The sequence below is a fragment of the Vulpes vulpes genome, chromosome 13 (assembly GCF_048418805.1).
Source record: "Vulpes vulpes isolate BD-2025 chromosome 13, VulVul3, whole genome shotgun sequence".
Taxonomy (NCBI): domain Eukaryota; kingdom Metazoa; phylum Chordata; class Mammalia; order Carnivora; family Canidae; genus Vulpes; species Vulpes vulpes.
The window spans coordinates 9474-31092 of NC_132792.1; the positions used below are offsets into that span (position 1 = coordinate 9474).

Below are 21619 nucleotides of genomic sequence, written 5' to 3' on the forward strand. Positions count from 1 at the left end.
TTCTCCCTCTGCCTCTGCCTCTGCCTCTTTCTCTCTGTGTCTCTCATGAGTAAATAAATAAAATCTTAAAAAAACAAATCTGCTGTCCTGTGTCTCACACCCTCCAGGCCCTCCCAGGCCCAAGGCCCCCGGATAGGCGGGACCGGCCCCACGGGGGGCTCCTTAGGGGACCGCATCCGCCCACAAGCCTGAGACTCTGGGGTCCGGGGGGGCGGTGCTCAGGCCTGGGCAGACCTGGGCCGAGGATTTGGGACTGAGCAGGAGAAACTCCGTCCCAGGCTGGCCCCCCTGAAGGGTCGCAGCTCTCGGTCCTGACGGCAGGACGCCACCAGCCCGCAGAGGGTGTCCAGGCTGGTGCCCGGAGCCACCCCAGTCCCGCGGCTCTTCCAGGGTCTACGAAGCTGCTTGTTGTCCCAGGTAGGACGACGGCCACGTTCTGGGGTAACTGACCTGCCTCCTTAGGAATATTCACAACACTGGTGCCAAGGGCAGGTGAATCCCAGTCCCCGCGTCACATCAGCCAGGTGGGCGCAGCTGCACACAGCTCCTGCACGGCCTCCCTCCTGCGCAGGGGCACCGTCCTGCCTCTCCTCCCAAGCCCGCCGTGCACCCAGGGATCACCCAGGGCAGGGTATGTGGAGGCAGGGGCTGGGCCTGCCCACCCTCCCAGGACAAGGATTCCAGTCAAACCCCAACAAATTGCCCCAAATGGGCCCACAGGTGAGTGTCTAATGTACCAAGCCCTGCCCAAATGCTGTGTGACCCTGGGCAGATCTCTGAACCTCTCCAGCACTAAAGCAGAGCCTAAGGCTGCCCCACAGACCCGAGAGGCCGGGTCAAGGTCCCAGAACACCTCCCAGCTGCCCCTTCAACCCACAACTGACACAGCGGCCTTGCTGGGCCTTCTGAGGCCGCCAGGAGCCGGCTGGCCCCCCTGTACCACCTCTCCCCTGCCTTCTCCCCACACCAGCCCACAGAACTCTTCTTTGTTGTTTTTTTTCAATAGGCTCCACACCCACCACAGAGCCCAACATGGGCTTGAACCCAACATGGGGTTTGAACCCATGACCCTGAGATCAAGCCCTGAGCTGAGATCAAGAGTCAGACTCAACCAGCGGAGCCGCCGGGGCGCCCAGCCTACAGAGCTCCTACTCATTCTTCCAAACCCTTTGTGGCGCCTCTCCCAGGCCTCCCGTTCAGGTCACCCATCCTGCCGCGTGCTGGTCCCTGGGCAGCTCCTGTGTCCCTGGCCCACAGAGCAGGGCGCTTGCTGATGGCCGCCCAGAGCCTGGGCTCTCCTGCGGGGGCCAAACGTGTCCCTTGTTAGTTCATTTATTACCAGTACCCGTTGCACGGATGATGGTCCACCTGGTGGCCGCACCTCTGCTTTGGGGCGACCCCGCCTGTCCCCGGGCAAAATGGCCAGGCCAGCTGTGCTCAGGGCTTGGGGCAGACATGGGGGCTTCTCCATCGGGGTGCCCTCCTCCGGATTCCAGGAAGTGCCTGAGATGCCCCCGGGGAGTCAGGTCAGACAGGGGGAGGGGCGGCACATGGGGCGGGGAGGGGCCCCTTGGCCCTGTCCCCCACCCCCCAGTGCATGAGAAACCCTGGGGGCTCAGTGGGGGCCAGCGCAGCAAGCCAGAGAGGACGGAGGTGGGGTGCAGGCCTCAGGAGGCGGGGGGCAGTGGCCTACACACTACAGCTGCCCATGGCTCTGACCGGCACTGGCAGTGGGCCTTTGGGGGCCGGTGGGGAGGCCGAGGGCTCTGGCTGCAGCCCCCCGCCCCGAGGGGGCACCTGGCCAGCAGCCTCGATGCGAGGCTGGCCAGTCTCTTCTCGGGGTGCTCCCTGTCCTTGGGCAGAAGGCCCCACCTGCGCGGCCAGGGCTGCTCCCTGGAAGGCAGGGATGTTGTGCACACACTGCGTGTGGAGCTCTGTCCCCTTGGGGACTGTGGGCATTGGGCCTTGCCCAGGCCGGGCTGGGTGCTATCACGGCCATTTGGTCTCCTTGGGGACAGCCCTGTCCACGGGGGAGCTCACCCCTGCACGTCCCCACGTTATCTGGGGCGGCCTTGCCAGTTGGAACGCTCTCCAACCCACGACGGATCAGGCCTGGGAACCCCTCTCGGGCCTGTGGGATGCAGGGGCTCGCCGTCCCTCCCACCGCAGGGTGATGCCTCAGTGGCCGGCGGTCAGCAGTCCCGAGGGAACGCAGGAGTTCTGGGAGCGAGGCCCGTCGGAGGCCCCTGGGCAGCCTTGGGGTGCCCACCCTGCCAGGCCGTTGGAGGCTACCTGCGAGGCGGGTGGGGTGGTGAGGCTGGGAGCCTCCAGCTGACACCCGCTCTGCTCCCAGGGCCGAGCCCCCCGGGTGGCTGCAGGGCCAGCAGCTGTCATGCCGGGGCTCCCCAGGGGGCTGAGGACAGCACGCCGGATGACCCGCTATTGATGAGGCAGGGACAGGATGGGGCAGGCGGCCTGGGTCAGCAGATCCGCCCCGGCTCAGGATGTGCCCGGCCATTGATCGGATGGATGCGGGCCTGGCTGGGACCTGAGGGAGGTGGGGGCCGCCCGTGCAGCATTATCAGCGGGTGAGTACAGATGTGGAGATGACGCCCCCAGCCCCAGCCCCCACCATGTTCCGCGGGGCCCACCGTGAGGGCCGGGGACAGGTCCCTGATGCTGCCCTGGCTCCGTCCCGGTGGGGAGAGCTGAGGCCTGTCTGGCACTGGGAGGCCAGTGTTCCTCTGGCTGCAGCGGCCCAGCTCCCAGGCCTGGAGGGAGCCCCAGATGCCCCAGAGCACCGTCTCTGCTGGGCGGGGGGTACCCCCACCCCAGGCAAGGAATGGGGCTGTGACCTCTGCACCCAGCGGCCACACTGCTAGCACGTTCTGAGGGGCTCCCTGAGCTGGAGGGCCTGACACCCTGCATGGGCGGCTTTGGGCACCCAAGACCCCTGAGGTATGAGAAAAGACAGACAGGACACCCGGGTGGGAGCCAGAGGGAAGGGGACCCGGCTGGGGCGGTGGGAGTGCGTGCACCCAGGAGACAGCCACAGGCCGGCAGAGGGCGGAGCAGGGGGGGGGACCCAGAGAGAGCAGGGGCCAGCAGGGGGCAGCAGGGAGAGGGTGGGGATGGCTTGGCCCCCACCGCTCCCAGGTGCCCCTCGGAGGTGGGACCAGGCTCAGGTCACCTTGGGCCAGCTCCCCGCTGGCCCCTCTCGGGCCGCCTGCCCTCCGCCAGCCCCAGTGATTCATGGTTGGCGCGTCGTCCACCAGATTGATCATCGGAGGCAGGTTCGCTTGATGGGGCCTGGGAGCCTCTGGAGCCAGGTGGCCAGGCCACCCGGAAAACCGCAGACGGGGCCTCGGCCCCCTGCCCACACCCACCCTCCCGCCCCCACCTATGCCACTAATGAATTGGGATTTGGTCCACAAAACCGCAGCCCGCCGAAACCGAGACTGTCTGGCTCCAGCAGGGCCGGGGAGCCGCGCCGCGGAGCCCCCTGGGCGGACTGTGCCCCCGGCCGGGCCGCGGTGCCACGTGCTCACGGCTCAGCGCAGCGTCACCCTTCTGGCCTGCGGCTCCTCACGCCACCCCGTGGGAGGGCCCCTGGGTGAGCCCCCCTCCGGGCACCCGGGCTCCGAGCGGGCGGTCTCCTGCACTGAGACCCCAGCTGGCGGGTGAGCTCGGGGGTCCGTGCGGTCCCTCCAGCTGCCTCAGCCTCCCAGGACCTGGGGCCCCAACACTACCCTCCACCCGCGTCCCCAGGCCCTAAGCCCCGGCGACCACACCTGCTGCAAACCCACCCGTCAGCTGTGGCCCACTCTGCCCCCCACCCCGGGAGTCTGCCTGCCCCCAAGGGCCCTGCCTCTTACCTGCCAGGGGCCAGCAGCCCACCCACTCCCGGGGGCAGGGGCCGGAACTCGGCCCCCCTGGGCTGCTGGCCCCCCGCAGGGCAGGCCCAGGAGACAGGATGAATGAGGGCACGAGGTGGGAAGAGACGCACCCAGCACGGGAGGGCAGCACCCCAGGAGCCCCAGGGAAGAGGAGCTCCTCGTAAACTGCGGGACGCGGGGGGCGGGGGGCGGGGATGGTAGACCAGAGGTCGCATGGCTGGGACTGGGGCGAGCTGGGGCAGGGAGTCCCTAGGAGAGGGATGGGGGGGGCCGCCTGCCTCTCCCCGCCCTGCCCGAGATCAGGCCCGAGGGAAGTGGGCGCCAGGGGACAGGAGGGGTCAGGGTGGGAGGGCAGCTGACGGATGCAGCTGTCAGGGCGGCAGTTTCAAGGCAGGATTCCAGGAGAAAAAGAGAGGGATTTGCCAATTTAATGGAAAATCGATCGAGCGTCCGGCCGGCGCACACCCTGCCCCAGGCAGAGGGGCTCCGCAGCTCACCCTGGGGCCTGCCCCTGCCTCCTAGTGGGGACGGGGTGCTCGCCGGCACCCGCCTCCGTCCCAGCCCCGGCCCCGCAGCCTCCGCGAGTGACAGCGCCCGGGGCCTGCCCGCCGCCAGGCTGTGCCCAGGTCGAGGTGCCCGGGCCCCACGGCCTGCTGCCCACCTGCGTGTGGGGACATCAGCAGCCAGCACGGCCACCAGCCCCGTGACCGCCGCCCGTACCCACCGCCTGAAACCCGGACCCTCGGGGCCGGCGCCGGCGCCCCCCAGCCCTGCGGCCACCAGCATCCCTCGTACCCCGCCCGCCAGCACCCCGCTCCCGTCTGCACCGCCTTCAGCACCTGGGTGAAGGGCCCCTGGGTCTGTGCGTGGGGAACCCACGGTCGAGGCAGCCTCGGCCCGGCCTGGGGCCTCCCGGGGGCTCCGGGTAGAGAGCCCGGGCCAGCGGGGCCTGGGTGCCCGGGGCGGGGGCGGCAGGTGTCCTCTCAGAAGTAAGCGGGGGCAACGAATGGGGGGGCGGTAGTTCACGGCGGCCATCGGATTGCGCGGCTCAGCCTGTAGCCGGCACATTATGAAGCCTAATGGATTTTTGAGGCCAGATTGATTTTTCATTAATTTGGTAAAAATCTTTTTCCTCTCCCCTATAATTCTGTCTTCAAACGCTCCTCCTGACAGCTCGATAAGTCACTCGGCCTTAATGCACGTCTGGCTCGTGGTCGGTGGGGGGCGGGGGAGCCCAGGAGGCTGGGGGGCTGCCAATCACCTCCAGGTAAATACTGCATTATGTATGGCCCCGGAGCCGCCGCCACCCCGCGGAGCCCGCCCCCAGGGTGGGCCTTGGCATAGGAGCTGCCGGGGCGCAGGGTGCTGACGGCACAGTCCCCCGGGGCGGGGCCTGGGGTTCGGGAGAACGCAGGGCAGGAAACCCCGCTCCCAGAGGGGGAGGCCTGCTGGCCCCAGAGCGCCCGACCGCCACTGGGGTCTGCCCAGGACTCTGGCCCGGCCCCTGCCCAACGGCCTGGCCCCAGGCAGCCTGAGAGCAGGGCCCGGCCCCGAGACCCACACCCATTGTCATCCTCTGGAGGGGCCTGGGGCCACGGCTGCACCTCTCAGCCCGGCCGGCCTGGGGGACCTGGGGGGCCTGAGGGCCCAGCTGACCGCTTCCTCCCACTCACCCCTCCTCTCCTCCCACCGGCTCCCCCCTCCCTTGGCAGCTCCTGCGTCCTCCCTCCGGTTAGTGCCCCTGCCCCCTCCTGCCCCCAGGTCTCCAGGTTGCCCCTGACCATCTCCCGGGGTTCCAGGTGACCCTCCTGCCCCGGGGGGCCGTGCCCAGCAGCCGGCTCCTGACTGGAGCTGACCCCATCTCAAATGCGCCTGGCCTCCTGCAATCACGGTCCCAGACCTGGCCCGGGCACCCCAGAGCGTTGGCCTGCTCCTGGGGCTGATTCTTGAGGTGCGGGGGGCGGTGGAGGTGGTGGTGGGGTGTGGAGGCTGTGGGGGGATGGAGGCCATGGGGATGCGGAGGGTGGGGGGGTGGAGGCCCGCCCACTTCGTCCTCTAAAGGAGCCCGTCCGTCCGCTGGCCCTGGTGCGGCCTGCACGGCTGGGGGGACTGGGCGCGGGGTGTCCCTCCCGCTCCCTGGAGCTGACCGAGTCTGCGAGTCATCCGTCCGTCAGGCGTGCAGGCTCCAACGCGGGGTCTGTGGGGCCGTGACGGGCAGGCTGACTCCCGGGCACGAGAGGGGCTCGGGGGGGAGCCTGTCTCCTCACGAGGAATTCAGGGCGTCCCCTGCAGCAGAGCTCCCATCAGCCTCTTGTCAGTCGGAGCTCAGGCAGGGAAACTGAGGCCCAGACACACACTCCCAGCTGCTTTCTCTGCAATGGGGAGAGGGCCCCCTCTGTTCCGGGACAGGCCATCACAGCAGAACCCTGGGCTCCAGGTGGGTGCCCCCCTCCACCAGGGGCCACCTGCCCTTGGCCTCGCACATCCCGCCTTCACTCCCCTGGGCGCAGGTGAGGAGGAGGCCCTGCCGCAGGCCTGCTCCTCGGGCAGAGGGGAGCCAGGTGCCAGCCGGAGTCCCGGGTCCCTGGAGGGGGAGGCTGGGAAGGTGGAGGCTGTAAGGCAGGGAGAGAGCAGGGACGGCGGCTAGGGACAGCCTCAGGTGGGGCACGGCTGGCGTCCGGTCCCCCACGGCCACTGGCGTGGGAGGCAGGCTTGGGGTCAGAGGCACGGAGCTGACGGCCCCTGGGCCTGGCCTGGAAGGGGCGCGCTCCTCGGGGGGCGGGAGGGAGCGGCCCCAGGGGTCAAAGATCTTCCCCGACCAGTCGGAGCCCTGGGTGTGCCTTGGTCAGCGAGAACCCGGGCAGGTCCCTGTCCTCACCGCCCTCCCGGCTGGACTGGGAGGCAAGGCGCCCCGGCCCCAGGAGCCTCTCGGCGCCCCCCAAGCAGAGGTGCGGCCGGGGTCGGCCAGGGCTTGCGGGAGCACGGATGGCACGGGCGGTTCTGCTGCGGCAGACGCAGGGGGGCGGCGATCCTCTGCTGTCCCCAGGGGACTGTGGCTTCCCAGGGCCCTGAGGTGTGTGTCAGGGCTGCGGCCCGGAGCTGTGTCGCCTCTCCCCGCACCAGGAGGCAGATGGCCATGTGGCCAGCAGCGGGCTGGGGGACACTGGGAGGCTCCGGGCGGCGGCAGGGGCAGCAGTCTCTGGCCCATGCACTCTGTGCCCTGGGCAGGGCTGCCCTCACCCCGCGGGGACAGCAGCATTGAGCTGGCACCTCCCCAATGGGCCCCCGTCCTTCACCCCCCAGCTGTGGCCACACGGACAGACGGACAGACGCCCTGGGAGCCCCTGGACCACCTGGCCGTTCCAGCTGGGCCCTCGGGGCTCCCTCCGCCCACACGGGCCACCCCCCTGCCCCTCGGGGTCTGGGGCCCGCTGAGCCCTGTCCCTCCCCAGCAGGCTCCGCCTTTGGGCCCAGCCCAGCCCCTCCAGCACGCAGAGAGCCCTGAGCACCGCCACCTCCACCAGGGCCTGGGCTGTCAGCACCTCCACTCCGCTTCCTCAGACGGTCCCACTGGGTCCGTGCGCCCGCAGGGAGTTTGGGGAGGTCCACTCAGCTGCGCGCCGGGCGAGCGCACAGACCCCCGGCCTTGGGCAAGCGAGGACCCGGCGCGGGGCTGGGGTGGGGGCAGTGGGCCGGGCAGCCCTGCGGGCCTCACGCCCCCCGCACAGCCAGGGGGTTGGGGGGCTGTTCTGAGGCCCCGATGTGGCTCCACACAGGCCACGAGTGACCGCACAGTCCTGGGCCGAGGCCTCCCCGGCCACCCAGCCGTGGCCCCTCTGTGCCTGCCTCAGTCTACCCCTGATCCCCTGAGAGGTGGGGTTGGCCCAGGAGCCTCCAGCTGGGCCTGAATCAAGGCCACCCCCCGCCTGAAGGAACCCCGATGTGCTGTACCTGCTCCCTGCCCTTGCCCCACGGACACCAGCCCTGCACTGAGGCCACAGGAAGCACTTTGGGGACGCAGGGCGGCGTGCAAGGCAGGGAGCAGCCGGCAGCCCCGCAGCCTCCTGGAGGCCAGCGGCCGAGGGCTGCAGGGCGGGTGCTCCGAGGCTGCGGGGGCTGCGGGGGCGGGCGGTGGGGCGGGGTGGGAGGCCCGCGGCCGTCTCACCCACTCCGTGACTCTAGCCGGATGCCCCCAGATGCAGGTGCTCAGGCCACGCGACCCAGAGCGCCTCCAGATGCCGGGTGTGTGTGTCCGGGGCCACCGGGGCTGAGCCCACCCCCCCGTGCGTCACGGCCTATCCCACAGGACACGCTGAGGCCCAGAGACATGAGGACGTGGGTGAGGCTGCACCCAGCGTCCTTTCTACCAAACGACCATAAACTGAGAGGCTTTAAACAACAGACCTGTCTGGGCCCCAGAAGTCCGAGGTCAGTGTCTGCAGGGCCACGCAGCCCTCGGGGGTTCCCTCCTGTCCCCTCCAGCTTCTGGTGGCCGCAGCCCTGCAGCCTCTACCCCCTTCTTCGCATGGCTCCCCTCTTCTGCCTCCTGAGGGACCCGTATTCAGGACGATCTCGTCCGCCTGCACTTGCTCTCCCAGGCACGGGGTTGGCACTGCTGCGTCTCCCACTTACCACCTCCCACACGCCCCACTTCTGGGTCCCCTGGGGCCTGGGGACCACCCTGTGGTGCTGTGCGAGCTCAGGGCATCTCACCCCCCTGTGGACTCATGGTGTGTTCCCGGAGTGCCACCTCCTGTGGCCTCAGCCCCGGGGTCAGGGTCCAAGGGACGAGGGGGTGAGGCCACCCTCTTATCGGGGTCCCTTCGGGCGGGGCGGTGGCATCGATCTAGGCCCAGCAGGAGGCTCCTGGGCCAACCCCGCCTCTTAGGACATCAGGGGCGGGCAGGGCTGCAGTGCAGGCACCCGAGCTGAGCCGGTGGGGGTGGGGGGACCCGGAGGAGAGTGAGTGCCCCCCCCTCGTCTAGGACCCCGCCCCCAGCCGAGTCCATCGGCCTCCCCCGCCGCCAGGGCTCCCTTCCGCCAGCCTCTGCTCACATTAATCTCCGCGAGGCTCACTGCTGACCCAAGCGAAACTGAGTTTGCCTTTCCCCCTCTCGGCAGTTTTCTGTTGGCAAAGCAAAAAGGATCGCGGCGCACACTCACCCCGACCTCCCTGCCCGGGGGGACCGCTCTGGAAAATGAGATGTCCCTGCATGGAGCATGGTGGCGCACGGACGTGTCCCTGCACATGGGCCCTGCCCGGTGCTGGGCGCCGGGAAGGCGGGGGCTGCTACTCCGGGAAGCGCCCCGAGTGCTGACCCGCCCTCCCCAGGGGGCACACGTGGGGACCCTCCCAGGCATTCAGCCACTGCGCCCCCCCGTGGCGTATCTGTGACACACACATAGGTGGCGCGCGCTTGACCTAGAACCGGGGGTCAGGGTGGGGAGCCCAGAGCCCCGGCCGTGAGGAAGGCTGGGGGGCTCCAGCAGGACCAGAAGGCCGGAGAGCACAGGCGCCCCACACACGTCACGGCAGGCGGACCGGCAGGCGCACTGGGCTCACACCTGGACACACCTGTCGGGGCGCGGGCACCCACGAGCCGGCCCCACTCAGGACAGCCGCTCACTGGAGGAAGGCCTTGGTCCCGGTGGGCTCTCCCGCGCATGGCCACCCCCGCCACACACCCAGCAAAGTTCCAGGGCCTCCCGGGGCACCGAGCCACCACCCGCCCCTTGAGGCCAGTGCCAAGGCCACTCGGGGTGGGGTGCGGCCACCACTGACCAGCGGGGCCAAGCTGCGGGCCTGTCGGGTCCCCGAGCGCATTCCCGAGGCTCCCGGAGCTGCTCTGTGACGCCCCCTCCTAGGGCGGCCTCGGGGAAACGCTGGTGGTGGCCGGCTCCCCCCCCCCCTGCGCTGGACGCGAGGGGGGGGCATCCCCTCAGGGCCCAGGACACACCGGCAGGCCTCTCGCCTGGCTGGACTGGGCCCCTCGCTCCCCAGCCCGCCACCTGCCTCCCTCCCTGGGAAAAGGGTCGTGGCAGCGAGAGGTGATCAGGGGCCCTCGGAACCCCCAACCCAGGGGCAGAGCCTGGCAGCAGGACCTCAGAGACCCCTTGGGGAGCTCCCGACCACAGGGGTCATTGACATGGATGGAGGTGGGGGTGGTGGAATGGAGCCAGGTGACCCGCCGCAGCCCCCCTGCCCCCGCCCCCTCGTAGCTCCCCCCAGCCCCTCCCCCCAGCTGAGGAGCCCCAGGCACGGAGCCTGTGGTGCCCGCGTCCTCCTCTTGGGTCCAGCCAGACTCCCCTCAGAGGTAGGGGGTCGCAGCATCCTCCTGGACGAGACCTGCCACCCCGTCATCCCTGATTAGCAGGTAATGGCCTCCTTGACGCGCAGTTTTATTAATCGAATTAGTAAGCAGGGAGGTGACCTTGGCTGGTGGCGCTGAGGGGAGCGTCCTCCCAGGAGGGCAGGTGGGTCGGAAGGAACATACCTGGCCGCCCTCGCCTGGCTCAGTCAGGGGAGCCCTGCCCCCCACTCAGAGGCCCCCCCCCCCCCCCCGCGGTTACCACCAGAGGCCGGCGGGGGGGGGGGGGGGGGGAGGCGGGGGGCAGGGAGGAGGCTGCCCCAGCAGGTGGCCGCGCCGCTGCCCGCCCCTCCCAAACGCTGCCTCCAGCGGACAGCGGTCGCCCCCTGGTGGCCACGCGGACTCCGGGCCAGCCGGGCCTTCACCCTGACGCCCGCGGCCTGCTGGACGACTTGGGGCTCGCGCGGTGGGGGTCAGGCCCAGGGGGAGGCCCGGACGGCAGTGGCGGTTCGAGGTCCATGCCTGGCGCGGAGGCGTGACCGGGGTGCAGAGCAGAAGCGGAGGCCTGGGCCCGGCGGGGACGCTGCCCACAGGGTGGGTGGTGCAGCAGGCGCCCAGAGCCCCGGCTGGCCGCTGGGGTGCCGTGGGGCTGGGCCAGTGGCGGGGTCACTGGAGGGTCACTGGGGGGTCACAGCGCCGGCCCCAAGGTAGGGTGTGGCCAGGGTGCGGTCTGTCCAGGGGCGGGGGGACGGGGCACCAAGCATCCCAGCTTCAGGGACCCACCGCCGACACATTACCCGACCTGCCCCACCTCTCCAGGACAGCCCTCCTCCACCAGGGAGGCTGCTCTCCTGGGGGGGTGGGGGCACTTGGGGGATGCATGAGGACAGGGCAGCCCAGTGGCAGTGTTCTGGCATCTGGACTCCGCGCCCAAAGCAATGGTGACACTCCCCGTGGCGGGTGCAGCGCCCGGCCGCCACCACTGGGCTCACACACACCGCATCTGACATTGTCTTTAATGGGCAGCTCCGGCCACTGGGATGGAGGAGGGCGTAGGGGCAGGGGAGCTGGCCCCTCACTGCCGCCCTGGGCACCCCCATGGGGCGGGCGGCCCGCGGCTCAGGGCTGTGGGGACAGCCTCCCTCTGCTCTTGCCCCTCTTGGCCTTGCGGCTCCAGCCAAGGAAGGGCCTGGGGCTGGCTCGCGCAGGAGCTGGCGTCCCCCCCCCACACTCCTTCTGGCTCCGCAGAAGCCCCCCCAGGGCTGGCCGGTGGTGCCCCTGCAGTCAAGACAGAAAGGATTAAGTGAGCACCCCTGCCCGCCTGCCTGTGGCCAGCCCGGGGAGTGTGACCGGGGAGACGGCTGGTGGCCGTCCGGACGAGCTGGGGTCGTGAGGGTGACAGTGCAGCAGCGCCCCCGCCGTGGGCCACGCTGGGCTGGGTGAAGGCAGCTCCAGCAGCGGAAGCGTGGGCACACCGAGCCGCAGAGGGCAGGGAACGGCGCCGGGTGGAGGCCAGAGCACAGGTGGTGCTGCCCACAAAGCCACCCAGTGAGGGTCACCCGCATGCAGCCTCCTCTTCCCAGGGCCCTCCTGGCATCTGGGGATGTTGGGGCCCAGGGGAGGACCCTCCCGGGCTCACCGTGCCAGGTGGCTCTGCCCGGGGCAGCAGCGTCACCACCTGTAGGCTCACACCCTCGTCGCCCACACCCTTCAGCTGTGCCACCACCTCGGCGTGCTTCCACCACTTGCACGGCTGCCCATTCAAGGACACGATATAGTCGCCCTCCTGCAGGCCGGCTGCCTGCGGGGAGACGGGGGTCTGGGAGTGGGCACCCGCCACCTCCGGCCACAGTCCCATCTGCCCGCTCCAGGCCGGGGGCCTCGGCTCTGGGGGTGGGGCGGGGGCCTTACCGCGGCTGGACCCCCCGGGATGACAGCGGCAATGAGGACGGGCGCGTCTCCTCGCAGCGTGAGGCCAAAGCCAGCCTCTCCCCGGGTCATGTGGACAGGTCCCACCAGCCGCCAGCAGTTCTTGGCTGAAAACACGGACAGGGGCCCCTGGGGGTGGGCGACGGGGCATCAGCGGCCTGGCCGGGCCCCACAGCACCTGCCACCCCATCTCTACGTCTTGGGTCAGAAACCAGGTGCGGCAAAGGGCGGGGGCAGGCTTGGCCACCACCAGGCCCAGGGTCCTCCCCCAGGGCAGGGCCACCTGCCTGAGCCCCTGCTGAAGGGGAGGGGTGGTCCGGGCAGGGGACGCTCACCAGCCGGTGGAAGATGTCGGTCACCTTCACGCTGGAGAAGCTGGGCGCCCTGATCTCTGGCTTCTGCTGTGTTTTGGCTGAAATGACAAAGGTAAGGCGAGGTCAGGGCTAAGCCTGAACTCGCGGACCCTCAGGCTCCTGGGCCACAGCCAGGATTCGGGTCAGCCGGAGCCGAGCAGGTGTCCTGAGGAGCCTCCTGGGCCCGCGGCTCCCCCTCTGGCCGTCCCGCCGGCTCCGTGGAGCAGGTGCCGCCGCCCCACGCAGGTCTGCCTCCCAGGCCGCAGCTTGCAGCCTCCCCGGGGCAGGAACCGGCGGCGGGGATGGCGAGGCCCCCCAGCAGCGAGGGAGCGTGCCCACGTGGGCTCCCCGCCAGGGCTCAGCCCCCCGCCGCCGTCCCGGCGGGCCGGGCTGCTCACGCTGGATGTCAGGAGCTTCGCTGGTCTCCAAGAAGTCGTCCTCGCGGTCGAGCTCCGAGTACTTGGCCAGCGAGCAGCGCAGCGCCCGGGCCAGCACGGCCTGCAGCAGGTCCACTCTGCGCAGGGCCCGGCACACGGCGTGCAGCCGCAGCGCCTCCTCCTGGCCCAGGATGGCCCGCTTCAGGTGCGCCTTGCCTGCGGGGACGCAGCCGGCCCGTGCCCGTGGGCGCCCCGGCCAGAGGGCAGGTGAGGGGTCTGGGTCCATCCCGAAGGCCCGCCGGCCGCTCCGGGACGCGCTGCCCCCCGCGAGCACCCGCACACGCCTGGCCTTCCCGCCCCGCCTGGGCCACGCAGGGGACGTCCCGAAGGTGAGCTGGCGACTGTTCCCGCCGGTGCTGGGACACCAGGCATGCCCGTGACAGGCGACTCGTGAAGGCTGGGTCACTCAGTCCCCTCTGTACCCCCCTCACCGAGCTTCCTGCGCTCCTCTGGCTCCTCAGGCCATGCGGAGCCCCAGGGCTGGGATGTGGCTGGGGGCCCGCGGAGGGGCTGCTGGAGCGCCGGGAACCCCGCCTGGGCCGCTGCGGGGGTCAGAGACGGAGAGGGCCGTGAGCCCGCGCACTGGGGCCTGTGCGGCACACAGATGCGGGGCCCGGGCACTCACGGGGGCTGTCGCAGAGGGCCACGGCCGCGTGGTAGTGGGCCAGGGCGCGGAAGTGCTCGGCCTTGACATGCACCAGGGCAGTCCAGGGGAAGGGCACGTAGTCTCGGACAGGAGGCTGGGCCATGGTCTGGTGCACCAGCCTGTACTCAGCTGCCACCTGCCGGCACGTCGTGTGACACTGGGGTTTCCTCTCGGGCTCCGGGAGGAGCCCAGCAGCCTCAGCCCCTGCCCCTCGCCACCCTGGGGCCTGGCCCCTACCTGCCCCGCAGCCCAAGCTGAGCCAAGCTCAGGGATCTGGCCCAGTTTCCGCTCTGTTCGGTGCTGCCCCAGGGGCAAGGATTCAGGGCACTGGGGTCCTGCCTAGCCCCAGAGACCAGGCCAACAGGAGACACAGCCATGGCACCCCACACCCCTGCAAGGACCCTCGGTCCAGGCCCTCCTGCTCGTGCAGCCACCACACTTGGCCAGGTCCCTGTGGGACAAGGGCTCCCTGTCCTCACCTGGGCAGCCTCCTGGGCCAGGCGGAGCTGGGCCACACCATCCTGGGGGGTCGCAGGGGGCGGCAGCAACAGGCCCTCAAAGACGCACTCCTGGGCCTGGGCCGTCATGAGTTGCTCCAGCATGGAGAGCGAGGCGGGGCTCATGTCCGGGCTGGGCGCTCGGGAGAAGTTCTCCCGCAGGAGACTGAAGGCCCCTGCGGAGGGGCGCTCACAGCAGGCGGCCAGGGCTGCCGGTGCCCCCACTAGGCCTGCATCCCCCAGGAAGGGGCTGTGTGTGCGCCTGACCCCCTGCACTGGGGGCCACCCCTGCCAGCTCTGGTCCGGGGAAGGGGCTCTTCTACTTGCAGATGCACGCCCCCCCCCAACTGCGGCTGTGGGGTCCGGGGTCTGGGCTGTCCTCACCAGCAGCCCTCTGAAAGGCCTCGATGGCGCGCCTGGTGCCCTCAGGGCAGGAGCGGTCCTGGCGAGCCCCAATCTGGGTGTGGAGAGCCCCAATGTTGAAAAGCACGCTGCCCTTCTCGAAGGCAAGGGCCCGCTGCTGGGCCGGGACCCCCGTGAGCGAGTCGTACCTGTGGGTGGGGCAGGTTGGCTGAGCCTCAGAAGGGCCTCGGGGCAGTCGGTGGTGGTGGGGACCCCCCCATACTCCCATCCTACCAATGGAAGAGCAGCCCGAGGCTCCCAGCAGGGGCAACGAAGCGCGCGTCCAGGAAGCAGAGCTGGTTGTAGTAGGCCATGAGCAGCTCCAGGCCTGCCTCGCTACGGCTGGGCATCCGAATGGCCTGCAGGGTAGGCAGCAGCTGGCCCCAGCACCCGGGCCCAGCCCAGGGCACCCACACCACCCAGCGAAGTCCCTCAAATGTCACAGCCCTGTGGGAGCACTCCAGGGTCCGGGGGAGGGGGAGCACAAGGTCACACTGAGGCACACCTGTCTTCTCTGGGGCTGCTGGGGCCCCACCCTGGGGATGGAGAACACAAGGGAGAGGCCCGGGCAGGGTCCCCAGGAGGAGACAGCCACAGGGCAGCCGTTCCTAAAGGGCCAGCAGCGTGTGGTGAGGACAGGACCTCCCTGGTAAGCAAGGAGCCGTCTGTGTGCCCCGGGTGTGCACCTGTCTCTGCGCTGTCCCCAGAGCTGCCCCAGCCAGGGACCCCTGCACTGTGTGTGAATGCCTATGCCGAGCTCCTCTTCCTGAGCTTCAGTTTCCCTTGTGAGCTGGGAGTAACTGGTCTCCCTGGAGGGGAGAGGGGGAGAGTACGGGAGGGGGAGGGGGAGTATGGGGGGAGGAGGGATGGAGAGAGGGGAGTGGAGGGAAGGGGAGGGAAGGGGGAGGAGGGAGGAGGGAAGGGGGAGGAGGAAGAATGGAGGGGAGGAGAGGGGAGGGGAGGGGAGGGGAGGGGAGGGGCGGGGCAGCGGGAGGGGAGGAGGGGAGAGCCCAGGCACCTGCCGCAGGTCTTCCAGCTCCCTGATCTCAGCCTCGTAGGAGGCACCGTCCTCTCCGAAGTGCCCAGAGATCAGCTCCTGGGAGGGGAGGGGCAGGTGCTGGCCTCTGGTCACCCAGCGCAAGGCGGGCGGTCAGCAGTGGAAGGAAACCCCGGGCCCTGGGGCAGGGTGTGTAGGGCCGTGGGTCCCCTCCCTGGCCCTGGGGCTCCTGCCCCGCAGACACAGGGTGCAGAGGCGCAGTCCCTTATGTCCCCGAGGCCGTGCGATCTGCCGGGGCTCCCAGTCTGGCCAGCGCCCGCTCTGACTGCAGGCCCGGCCCCCAGGCACCGGGCTCTTGGCGACAGAGGGATGACCCGCGCTGCCCAGCCCACCAGGGTGCTCCTCTCCAAAGCCCAGCCAACCGGAACCCCCCCAGCTTGGGCAGCCAGGTGGCCCCGGGCCACTCTTCCTCCCTCTGGCTGGACGGGGAAGCCTCCCGGACCCCTCAGACGCCAGGGCGGCCCGTGTGGCTCTCGGCCGCAGCCCCGTCCGCCGGCCCCAGGGCCCCAGTCAGCGCTTACCCTCAGGGCCGCGGACCAGTCCAGCTCCTTGGTCTCCTTCAGCCCCAGGGGGATCATCGGGACGGCGATACCTTGGCTGCAGCCAGAGGAGCAGAGCCGTGGGGCGCTCACGAAGGCTGGACACCCCCCCCCCCCCCCGCCCTGACCCGGGCCACGCGGTCCCGCGCACCTCCCGGGCCCGTCAGCCTCCACGCTGCCGTTGAGCTCCTCCAGCTCCTCCTTCAGCAGCTGCAGGCTGGAGTTGACGTAGCTCAGCTCCAGGACCACCGTCTCCCTGACCCGGGCATTGCTGGTGGCCCTGCGGGAGGCACGGGGTGGGGCTCTGCAGGGGGACCGCGTGCCCCGGGCCTCGTGCCCCGGGCCTCCCCACCCCGTGCTCTCAGCCCCAGCGCCACCCCCCCCCCGCCCCCATGACCTCCCTCTTCTCCTGAGTCCCCCTGCAGTTCGGGGGACTCCCGTGCACACGTACACATGGCGCCTCTGGCCCGGGCACATCAGCTCACACCCAGGCCGCCCAGGGCACAGGCTCTCGCCTCCCACCACCTGTCCCCCGGAGGCAGGTCCCGGTGCACCCTCCACAGCGACACAAAACCAACCTTCCTGGAAGGCTGGGGTCAGACCCTCTCTGTGCCTACATTGGAGCACCTGACAGAAGGGGCGGGGAGTCCCCGGAAGGCCAGGCTGACAGCAGGGACGGGCTGCCAGGGTGGCGAAGGGTTGGAGGTCCCCTTGCACCCAGCAGACCCCAGAACCTGTCGGCCGGCCCTGCACACACCGGCTGTGGCTCTACAGGTTGGACCACGTCCCTGGGCCATCGCCCATAGAGTGGGCTCCTGGAGACACGGGTGAAGGTCTGAGCAGACGTGCAGCTCACTGTTCCAAGGGGGACGCACCCCTTCGGCCTGGAGGACACTTTCCCGGGGCCACAATCTTGGGGCACGTGTCACAGCTCAGCCTAAACAGTGCCTCTGCCGAGAAACCCCTGCTGTCTCCACGCACAAATCAGGGGCTCCCACACCACACCCCAGCTCCCTCCAGCCCCACGTGGCACTTGGCTGACCCTGGGCTGACCCTCGCCAGTGAGGCCCACCAAGGCAGGAGCCCAGGTGGTCTGTGAGGGTTTCAGTTGTGCGATATGGCTGCCCCAGACTCCAGGGGAAGGCCCAGCCTCGCCTCCTGAGCCTGCAGTGGCCACAGTCACCTGCTCACGTGTCCATCTCCCAAACCAGACCACAGGAGCGGGCACCCAGCTGGGTCACTGCCTTGTGTTCAGCACAGGCTGGTTTGCAGAGGGTCTCAGGGAGCAGCGCCGCCACCCTCCTGAGGGATGGGGATGGCCGCCGGCACTCACCTGTAGAGGTTCTCGGCACCTGTTCGCATCCGTAGCTCCTTGGTGATCTGCTGGTGGACCCGAGCCCTGCGGCTCTGCAGGCGGCTGGGCGCTGTCTGGGCCAGGGGGTCACAGCCCTGTGGAGAGGCTGCAGGTCACAGGGGCCAGGCCAGGCCTCTGCCAGCAGCTCCCAAGGGCCAGAGGACTCTTGCAGGCAGGGAAGGGGGAGGTCACCACAGGTGAGTGTGAGCCAGCTCCACGGACAGCAGCAGGCAGGCCTGGCGGAGGTGCATGAGCGCAGAAGCTGGGCACAGTGCGTGATGCCAGAAAGGAGGGGCGTGGGGGCAGTCAGGCCAGGAAGGACAGAGTGGGGGGGACAGGGCTGGGACCGGGGCCCCAAGAAGCAGCTGGGCCTGTACTGTGGGGCCAGCACCAGTGTGACGGGGCTCTGGCAGGGAGCCCCTGGCAGGAAGTGGCCAATTGCTCACCACACAGCCTTCTGCACTTCTTTTTTTAAAGATTTATTTATTGGGGCACCTGGCGGCTCAGTCAGTCAAGCGTCTGCCTTCAGCTCAGGTCATGATCCCAGGGTCCTGGGATTGAGTCCCATGCCAGGCTCCCTGCTCAGTGGGGAGTCTGCTTTTCCCTCTGCCCCTCCCCCTGCTTGTGTGCACACGCACGTGTGCTCTCTCTCTCTCAGATAATTTTTTTTTAAATATTTTTTTTTTTAAATATTTTATTTATCTACTCATGAGAGACACAGGCAGAGGGAGATGCAGGCTGCATGCAGGGGGCCCGACGTGGGACTTGATCCCAGATCTCCAGGATCATGCCCTGGGCTGAAGGTGGTGCTAAACCACAGAGCCACCCAGACTGCCCTCTCTCAGATAATTAAAATCTTATTTAAAATACTTAAATTAGGGATCCCTGGGTGGCGCAGCAGTTTGGCGCCTGCCTTTGGCCCGGGGTGCGATCCTGGGGACCCGGGATCGAATCCCACGTCGGGCTCCCGGTGCATGGAGCCTGCTTCTCCCTCTGCCTGTGTCTCTGCCTCTCTCTCTCTCTCTCTGTGTGACTATCATAAATAAATAAAAAAAATTAAAAATAAAATAAAAATAAAATACTTAAATTAATTTTAGAGAGAGGTAGGTAGTGCGCTCGCACACACACGGTGGGGTAAGGGGCCAAGGGAGAGAATCTCTAGCTGACTCCTCTCTGACCATGGAACCCCATGTGGGGCTTGATCTCACAACTCTGTGACTGGAGAATGGGGGGGGGGCAGAGAAGGTCAGGGGCTTCCGTAAGACCCAGGATGGGGAGTTGGAGCAGCTCTCAGGGCCCAGGCCACCACGCCTCCTACTGGCCAGTTAGGAACCTTCTGTTTGGGACAGTCACCAGCCCTGGAGCTCAGAAGAACTTCTCAGGATGCACCTTCCCTGAGCTAAGTCCCCAAAGATGGTCACATGGCCCCTGAACACAGTGGGGATGAAGACGGTGCCTCCCAGGACCCTGCCCTGATGCAGCGACAGCCTCCATGGTGTCTACCATCTTCCACATGCTGCAGGAAATGGGGCCTATTTTCCTTGGTGTGCACCCCCCAATCAGGCACAGGGCAGTTTCAGACGCTTTGGGGGCTATATCTTGTTCTACTCCCTCGAAGAGGGCATCCTAAAGAAAGCCTCCCACCCTCCCACGCTGAAGGCTCCTGGCACATGGCCACCTTGGATTATGCTCAACGTCTCGCCCCCACTCCAACGTTCTCAAGAGAGTTCACCAAGGAAGCCCTCTCAGGCTGTCTCCCCTCCAGGAGACCTGAGACCCTGGGCGGGGGGGGGGGGGGGGGGGGGGGGGGGGGGGCGGGTTGCAGGCCAGAGCCAAAGCTCCATCCTTCCCCTTCTGAAGGTGCGGCCGCAAAGCTGCAGCAGGTTCTAGAGGTTCGGGGCCAGCAGCCATGTCCATCTGCCCAGGGAGGGGGTGGTCCATGTGCTGGGCAGAGGCCATCAGCTCAGGAGGGCTGTCTTCATCAACACCGTTCACCTGGTCTCAGATGTCGAGTGCTCCTGGAAGGGGCGGGGCGGGGGGGGGGGGGACCTGCAGCCTGGGAGCCAGAAGCTACTCTGAGCCCTGTAGCGCCCTGCATGGGCCTGGTAGGGACACTCTTGTGGCCTCTTGTGGGGCCTCTTGTGGCCCCCAGGGAACGCCTAGGCTCCAGGCCCCAGACAGGCAGCCGCCTCCCTCAGCACTCCCATCCCCTTGCAGAGATACCCCAGGACTCCCGGGCATGGCCCGCAGTCCTAGTCAGCGCCCCAGGATTAGGGACCTCAGACGGGGAGGAGGTGCGCGGTGAGCGAGGAAAGGACAAGCTGCCCAGCTGTGAGTCCTGCCACTTCCTGTCCCCGGGAGGCTCCCGCTGCCGGCGCGGAAAGTTTCGGTCGGGACAGAGCCAGGCGCCCGGGGCAAGGCTGAGCAGCCGCGGCGAGAGGGAGGGAGCAGCTAGGGAAGGAGGGACGGGCACGGGGAGCGGGCACGGGGAGCGGGCACGGGGAGCGGGCACGGGCCGCGGCCTCAGACCCGAGCCCAACACCTGCCGAGCGGGGCCGGGGCGTCCCCGAGCGGCGGAGAGGCGCTGAGCTCTGCTGAGCCGCACAGGCTGTGCCCCGGACGGGATGAGGGGCGCCCAGCGCAGGCAGGCGGGCGGCCCGGCCTGTGCGCCGTGCCTCAGTTTCCCCGGAGGGCAGCCTCCGGAGCGAGGGCGGGGGGGGGGGGGGAGAGGCTGCCACAAGTCTCGCAGCGCACAGACCTGAGAAGCCGCGCCCACCCCGCAGCCCCGCGCCCGCCGGCGGCAGGTGGCAGCCAAGGTGGGCTGGGGTCCCCGACCCCCCCCGTCCCCGGCCCCGGCCCCGCGGACGCGCCCACCTTTCGAACGCTGCCCGCCGCCTGCAGCCTCGTGCTGTCCTCGCCGGCGCCCGGGCCGCCCGGCCTCTCCTCGGGGATCATCGCCGCCCACCGCCCGGGCCGCGCCCGCCTGGAGGCCGAGGCTCGCGCAGGTCCCTCCCGGGGCCGCGCCGGGTCCCCCAGCGTCCTCCCCGCCGGGGTGGTTGGCGCGGGCCGGCTGGGGGGGCGTGGCCCCGAGCCGAGCGTGCGAACTTGCCCTTGACCAATCGGCGGCCGCGGCGACGCCAACGAGCAGCGGCCTCAGCCAATCAGAGCGCGAGGGAGGCGGGCCCGCTCGGCCAGGCCCCGCCCGCGCGGGCGCGGAGTCCCGGGAGAATGCGGTCGCCCCTGACAACCGCCCGGCCCGTCGCCCCGCGGCCCGCCGGGGCGTGGACTGCGCATGCGCCGCAGCGTCCGCTCAGCGTGCGGAAAAGTTAGAGTAAGAGGAAAAAAGACAACTCCCGAACTCAGCCGGCGCGCCCTGCCCGGCCTCCGGAGCCGCTCCCGGGGCTTGCACCGCGCGGGTTGGCCCCGCCCCGGGAAATCACGGCGGTGTTAGAGCCGGTGCGGGTCCTTCCTCCGCTCGCTCGCAGACGCCGGCTCGGCCCTGGCCTCCGCTGTCACGGCGGCAGAACCCGCTTCCAGAACCTTCCTTCGAACCCCTCCCCGGAACCGGACCCGGCAACCTGCTTGTAGAATCGTCTTCCGCAAACACCTTCTAGAACCAGCTTGGCTCCAGGACCAGCGCGGCCTGCAGAACTGGCCTGCTTCCAGGATCAGACTGTCCAGGTCCGGAGCCTGCGCTCCCTGCAGGGTTGTCCCGGCGATGTCACTGCGTAGCTTCCCTGAGGCCCTGGTGGCCCCGGAACACACGCAGGTTCCCCGTGAGGCTCGCCCCACCTGGCACGCCTTTTGTAGGGCAGACACACCAGGGCACACGCAGTAAGCCGGGTCATAAGGCCCTCTGACCGGGCAGCCTTTCCAACCTACCCCCCCGCCGGTCCTGGGGGCTGCGCCCGGGCTCCTCTCCCGCCCCCGCACGCGGCTCAGCTCGCAGGCCACAGAGCTAAGCCCTGCACGCTAAGCTGCTTGGCCGGCCCTGGCCACCTGACACAACAATAGCAACAAAATAAGACAGTGACGACTAGGAGGAAAATAAAAAGTAATCACAAAATACTACCTGAGTCAGCTGTGCATTCCTTTCCATTGCCTTAATAATGTAATCAGACATCCCCCTGGCATCTTGACCCCAGGGCAATTAGAACTTGAGTCTATTAGGAGGAGGGGAGAGGTGAAGGGGGAGGAAGAC

General features: G+C 69.0%; 1 protein-coding gene across 1 annotated transcript; it reads right to left on the bottom strand.

Moving 5' to 3' along the window:
- Nucleotides 1–11201: 11201 nt before the first annotated feature.
- RHPN1 (rhophilin Rho GTPase binding protein 1) lies at nt 11202–21298 on the bottom strand. The gene is made up of 15 exons (XM_072733692.1): nt 20293–21298; nt 17398–17513; nt 16216–16344; nt 16047–16122; nt 15487–15564; nt 14703–14827; nt 14451–14617; nt 14049–14242; nt 13549–13705; nt 13355–13465; nt 12885–13079; nt 12469–12545; nt 12116–12262; nt 11844–12005; nt 11202–11482 (listed from the first exon to the last, which is right to left on the bottom strand). Exons 1-15 carry the CDS (start codon nt 20371–20373, stop codon nt 11324–11326), a joined length of 1974 nt encoding a protein of 657 aa, XP_072589793.1. The 5' UTR covers nt 20374–21298; the 3' UTR covers nt 11202–11323.
- Nucleotides 21299–21619: the final 321 nt, after the last annotated feature.

Excerpts from the sequence above, each read along its gene's own strand:
- RHPN1 (XM_072733692.1), bottom strand. The coding sequence starts at position 20,373 with ATGATCCCCGAGGAGAGGCCGGGCGGCCCGGGCGCCGGCGAGGACAGC. Across the intron at positions 16,123-16,215 it reads GAGGCTGACGGGCCCGGGAG|CCAAGGTATCGCCGTCCCGA; the intron begins GTGCGCGGGACC and ends CTCTGGCTGCAG. Across the intron at positions 13,706-14,048 it reads TGGCCCAGGAGGCTGCCCAG|GTGGCAGCTGAGTACAGGCT; the intron begins GTGAGGACAGGG and ends ACGTGCCGGCAG.